Raw genomic sequence first — 6,502 nt, forward strand, 5'->3', positions numbered from 1 at the left:
TACAAATTATTTATAAATTATGAAGATAATTATCTTCTTTTTATTCACTATCTGATTAATCACTACTGTACTACAGGAGTGGAACAGGACTCTTTGCTCAACACTACCTCAGCACACAACTGATGGTCCGAAACGCTTTAAGAAGGAAAGAAAGTCCACAAATGAACTTCTAACGAGGTAAACATGTTAACTGAAAACCATCCAGGTGTTGACCTCATGAAGCCGGTTCAGATATTATCAAAGCTGCCATCAAGATAAACAGCAGCGACTCTGAGGAATCTAAAATATGAAACATACTTTGGTTTAAATCTGTTTGTTCACTACATGATTCCATATGTGTTATTTTATAGTTTTGATGTGTTCAGTGTTTTTCTACAATGTAGAAAATAGTAAAAATAAAGAAAAACCTTTGATTGAGCAGATGTGTCCAAACCTTCGATGGTACTGGACGTTGTTTTCTATTTGTAATCACTTTGTAGAGCTCTTAAAGGATCATTAAAGGATCTTTTGCTGTTGATCAGATTAAATCTACTCAAACATTAAGGATTCAAAGTGTCACTAATACTCTTTAGACTCTGTGTCTCTCTATATATAATATATATGATGAATATAACACTAAGTGTGGGGACATTCTGCATAATGAGTAAAGTAAATTCTGCATCTCATACTTTTATATTTTTGCTTCAGTTAGATTTTGTTAATATTTTATTCTGTGGTATTTCTACTTGAGTCTTGAGAACTCAATACTTCCTCCACCACAGCTCGCTGTCTGTTAGTGATCAGAAACCTGAAGCCTCGTCCATGAATGGATGAAAAGCCAGATATTCTAAAAACTTGTAAACTTATAATTTAAATCAGAGTTGAGCAACAGTTCACTTTGGCTCAGGCAGGATATCTGATAAGCTGCTCAGCATCATTTCCAGTCTGTCTTGTGTTTGTCCTGGAAACAACTCGTACTGAAACAAATCAATCACACGATTGAACCGAAGTCCAGAGACTCTGCTCACCTCCTGAAACGGGTTCTTGTTCCTGGGAATGGAGCTGCAGAGGAGGAAGAAGAAGAGGATGAAGAGGAGTGAAGGTGATGAGACATTCCTGAGCTTTCTGTCAGTCGACAGCAGTCAGTGTTTTATTGACTGACGGTTACCAGCTCCTCTAACTCTGACATCACACTGCAGGTAGAAGAGCTGATCAGAGCAGAGCCTTCGCTTTCACTGCCACTCACAAACTTAACAGTAACTATTTCTTACTACTTCAAAATGATCTTAAAGGATCATTCTGGTGATTTTCTATATTCTTCTTCATGTTTGGATCCAAACCAACAACAAACTGATCTACTAACAAGTATCGTGTGTGTATCAAAGCTGATATATCTTATTAAAAACCCGTCAGTGAGTCTCAGCGCTGCACTGGGCGACATGTTCCTTCATCATTTAGAAACGGCTCCGGAGACTAATAACAGCATCACGTTTTCAGTCTCTGGAGAGTAGTTCTGTGTCAGGAAGACGCTACTGAGCATGTGCAGGAACGCGGTTCTGTCTACATGGCTCTTATAGCTTGTTGTGCTACGGATCACAAAAGCTGCGTCTCAAATCACATACTTCTGTTAGTTCATGTAGTACACTGTGTACACTATGTACTTACTGGCGTAGTGCGCAAATTTGGACAGAGTAGTGTCGTCTCAAATCAAACACAGCCGTTGTGCACTTACTGGAAATTAGCATTAGCTACCGTTAGCATTCCCGTTATCGCTCGCGCTACCAAATCATTACAGACTGCTAAATTAACCCAAAAAACATACTGATGGCTTATATCCTACAACAGCATAGTGGTGCTTAGTGCTAAAAAACACATGTATAACTTACATTTGTATAACGCGGTGATGTTCACTGTAGTTACAACGTACTCGGCCGCCATTTCCAGTTTGAAAAGTGGTCCCTCCCCTTCCGCTACGTAGCCAAGATGGCGACCATTGAGGGCGAGAAGCGTCCATAGTTCCACACTCAACTTTTTGACCGTTTTGAGTGCATTTTTCTATACTTCACAGTGTGAACGCACTTATGCACTCAAAACGTTAAGTGTAAGTAGAGAAATATGCGATTTGAGACGCAGCAAAAGTCTTGACCTTGTACTAAACTTCTTTGAAAAATGTACAATTTCTGCGTCAGTCTGATCAATACGACGAGCGTGAAAAAACTGATTATTTACTGTAAAGTGTGTTTTGGCCTTTAGGACAATAACGGAGGTCTACGGCACGGAGGAATCAGATACATCAGGCTTTAACACACACACAATACTTGTTAGTAGATCAGAATGTTGGTTTTGGTTTGTTTTATCCAAACATGAGATTTATTGATAGTAAATCACCAGAATGATCTTTTAACTGTTATTCTTTGATAGTTTGACAAAAATGGGCCCAGAAGTGTGTGTGTTTTGAGTCGTACCTCTCGCTGCCTCGCAGCATCTTGGGGTCAAAGTATCGATAGTCGTCTGTTTCCTGGAAGATCAGACAGAAAGAAAAACATCAGTCAGTCACTTCCACACTGATCATGTCTGTATTATTTGGATCTCGTTTGTATAAATGTAACATTCATTGAACCTTGTAAGTGCTTCACTGGCTGCTGACAGTTGTTTATGGCAGTCATCCATAAATAACTGAAAGCTGCTATAAAACTGACATTTAGGAGTTCTGTAAAAGTAACTATCCGCTTTTATGACTTAGTAAATTATATGTTCAGACACTTTATTGTGCTAAGCAGCTGATTCTGGACTCATGGTCTTTGATTTTTTTTTTTCCCCAGAGGAAACCCAGTAGTCACCACAGGAGCTGCAACAGTTGTGAGTTATTGATAGTTAAAAGCTGACAGAGCTGCAGAGTTATGATCAGCTTCAGATCTGTCACCTCGTTAATATTTACAGGTCAGAGCGTTTGTCTTCTACCAGAAAACTTCTTATCTGCAGGTTCTGATCCGGTTCATCCACATTCATGTTTGTTTGTTTGTCTTTCAAGGATGACTGAGGAGGGGTTACGTGTTCCTTTTTAATACCACACAGAATGCAATTTAATAATATAATAATAATAATTTCATAAAATTACTGACAGTTAAAGAATGATGGAAACCAGCTGGGACAATAAGGCCTACAATTATTTATTAAGTACACAAATTTATTAACATTTTTCAGTTTTCTTCTAGTCCACAGTGAGTGGAGGAGCTTCCTGTAGCTGCAGTAATGTGTTTGCTGTAGGTCTGAAACTCCACAAAATAAAGATTAAACTCCAACTGAAATCACAGTTAATCACCAATCTTTGCAGTAAAAACTGTTAACAGCATGTTAGCATGTCACTAACTGGGATTTTGAAGAGCAACAACCAAACCAGCATCTAACGGGTCTGAAGTGACATTTGCAGGTATGTTTACATGCTGTTTAATGTGCTGCAGCTGAGCAGCTAATTAGCTACCTAGCTGCTAACTGACATTAGCGGTGCACTTTTCCCCAGTGAACATTTGTTTGGTGGCTCGTTCATCAAGCTAAGCTGCAGGACGAGACGTGTGTTCATGTTTTTAAGTTAGATAAGAAGGAGACTTTAGCAGGAGGCTAATGTGTCTGTGTAGCAGGATGCAATCAGGCTCAGTGTGACCGACTGCTCTGCCGATGATGGAACGACACGTTATCACTTTATGCAAAGATTTGATTTGCTGTACGGGAATAATTTCATGATGAAACAGTATTTAATTGAAATAATGCAAAACAAGGAGGCGCCGTCATGAAATCAAAGAATTTGAAATATAAATTTCTGCCTTTTGGTTTCTGATTTTTTCTCGAAACACAACACGTGAACATGGACGTGATTTACAGACAGAAAACAGCTTCCTGCAGCACGATCCACTGTCACACCGACAGCTGCGAACACACAGAAACACTTACAACTGATGTTACTGCAGGTCTACAGCAGGAAAAGAGACGATATTCAACACCTTCAGACAGGAAGTTTAACACTTTTTATTTCCTTTTTACCGATCTTTTGAGGAAACTGAACCTTTAAGACCTGCAGATGCCCTGATTTAACTCAACACGTCTCTTTCCCACACTGCAAAACATAACCTCAAAATACACGTAGAGGAACAACAACAGGAACATTTACACAACATGAACGCACGCGCACACACACACACACACACACACACACACACACACACACACACACACACACACACACACACACACACACACACACACACACACACACACACACACACACACACACACTCTGAGGACAATCTGATAGAGGGAGAATGTGCTCTTCTGTTTCTTTCATCCTCATCCCAGTCCCGTCTCTCTCCCCCCTCCAGATTTACAACAACAGGATCTTTGTTAGTCGTCTGTAACTCCAGACGCTGAGAAACCCGAGTGTGTGTGTGTGTGTGTGTGTTTGTGTATATGTGTGTGTGTGTGTGTGTTTGCAGGGTCAAATGACTACATGAGTTGAGGAGCAAAATCAAAAATTTCACTGCATCACCTTCATCATCATCATTACAACTGGGTGTGTGTGTGTGTGTGTGTGTGTGTGTGTGCGCTTTAAACTGCGTGTTGAGAGTTTCACATGTCTGTAACATATTTTTGAATTAATTTATCACACAAACAAACAACAAACAAACTGACCGGGTGCGACTTCATCTCCATCAGGTTGTCCAGGATCCGAGTGACTGGAAGGTTCTGGAGGAGAAAATAAAATAAGTTTACTTTCAGAGCTGAAAGACGTGAGGTTATTGATCGATGATAGATGATAGAAAATTAACTGGAAACTATTCTGATAGCGTATTAATAGTTTTGGTCATTTTTAAAGCAAATATTCTGTTTCCAGTCCTGAAATATGAAGATTTGATGCTTTTCTTCATCATATAAGACAGTTAATTCAATATATTTAGATGAGTTATTGTAATCCCTGAGAAATTATACTGTGCATTTTTCACTATTTTGGACATTTTATATAAAATGATCAATAGAGATAAAAGTCTGCAGATTAATTGATAGTGAAAATGATCGTCAGTTGCAACCATAAGTCCCCTCCACTCAATAACATCTTCTTCTTCTTCACCTTAAATCTCAGTTTAACACGTGAACCTACCAGCAGGATTTGTGACGTCACAACTAATTAAGAGCCAATCGTTGTCCAGTATTCAACGTACACAAGTGTGATGTGGAAGCTTGAAGCCTCCAGTGAACAAACAGTGAGAATGAACTTTACTTTGAAGGAGGAAACATCTGGTGTCCAGCAGGAAAACTTTAGGAATCAACAATATTTACACATTCAGGGATTCTGTCCTAAAACACGTCTGGAGGGGATCCTGAACCGTGACAGTAAGCAAGCGTGTTACATCTTCATTCACCAGTCTTCCTCACTAGAAAGTCTTCTTCATGTTGCCTTTGAACATTGTTTTTCTGAGTCTGAGAAGGTTTTAGATGAACTGCAGTTTTGGTTTTCACAGCTTCAGTCTGCAGGAATCTTTGTTTTGTTTGGATTTAGTTTCTGTTGTGTCATTGTGAGAGTAGAAGAAGACAGTAAATATCAACATCTCCGTCCAGACTGACAGTAATGCTCCCTCAGAGGGTTTCAGTTCAGCTCCTGTATGAAGGAAACACACACCACCTCCCTGTCTGTCTGTCTGTGTGATGATTATAAATGACTTCAGGAGGTGTATTTATGCAACTTTCACCCAAAAACATCCATCATCATCATCATCCTCGTTGTCATCATCACTGCTGCTCTGAGTCTGTCACATTCGGTGTGATTGATTTAAGCTCCTGGCAGACGCAGACGGGTGGGGTGTGGTGTTCTGCTGGTGAGGAAGGTTAAATAAAGCGAGGATGTAGATGAGCTAATCTTCTCGAGTAAAGACGTACAACGGAGGAATGTTTGGAGGCTGGTTGCCAACGGTTACGAGGCACATGCCGCCATGTTGGAGGAGTGACGACAGAAGGAAAGACATGATGAGGAAAGGAAAAAGGAAGAAAATGTCTAATCAATCATCGTTGCCTGATATCAGACGTGAACTCGTTACACTGAGTTTCCATCTTCAGTCTGATGTCGCCTCCCATCCAACTGATGTCTGCTGGTTGGTTTTCAACATGGCGGCCGGGTCACAGCTAAACAGTAAAAACTGAAACATGCTTCTGAAGACGTGTGAGGTGAGAAACAGGCCGTGTGGTAACTGAAGCTTGATTCATGTTTGGTCAGCGCTGCTGGTTCTGCCACACAGCTGGACAACAGCTTGACAACGTAATTAGTCCCAGCTGTGGCAGTGATTGGCTAATCGTTAGTCCCCCCCCCCGCAGCGCTCATTGGATCAATCGCTTTTCAGTGAGAAACCGCTGTTTCATGTCACCATGCCAGACCAACAGAATCAATCAATCACCCTGTAGAGACGAGGATTACAGCTCTCAAACGTGGCGGACTGAGTATCCTCTGAACAAACCAAAGCTTTTACCTTCTAAATTTAGA

At 40.4% G+C, this 6,502-nt stretch overlaps 1 protein-coding gene across 2 annotated transcripts in view; it reads right to left on the reverse strand.

Moving 5' to 3' along the window:
* Window positions 1–6,502, reverse strand: part of scfd1 (sec1 family domain containing 1) — a 41,743-nt gene that overhangs the window by 1,421 nt on the left and 33,820 nt on the right. For both annotated transcript variants that reach the window (XM_042388031.1, XM_042388032.1), the window contains exons 20-22: window positions 4,663–4,716; window positions 2,445–2,497; window positions 1,008–1,041 (exon numbers count right to left, since the gene is read on the reverse strand). In XM_042388031.1, coding sequence (XP_042243965.1) covers window positions 1,008–1,041; window positions 2,445–2,497; window positions 4,663–4,716 — 141 coding nt within the window. The remainder of the gene's footprint in view (window positions 1–1,007; window positions 1,042–2,444; window positions 2,498–4,662; window positions 4,717–6,502) is intronic.

Source organism: Thunnus maccoyii, chromosome 16 (assembly GCF_910596095.1).
Source record: "Thunnus maccoyii chromosome 16, fThuMac1.1, whole genome shotgun sequence".
Classification (NCBI taxonomy): Eukaryota; Metazoa; Chordata; class Actinopteri; order Scombriformes; family Scombridae; genus Thunnus; species Thunnus maccoyii.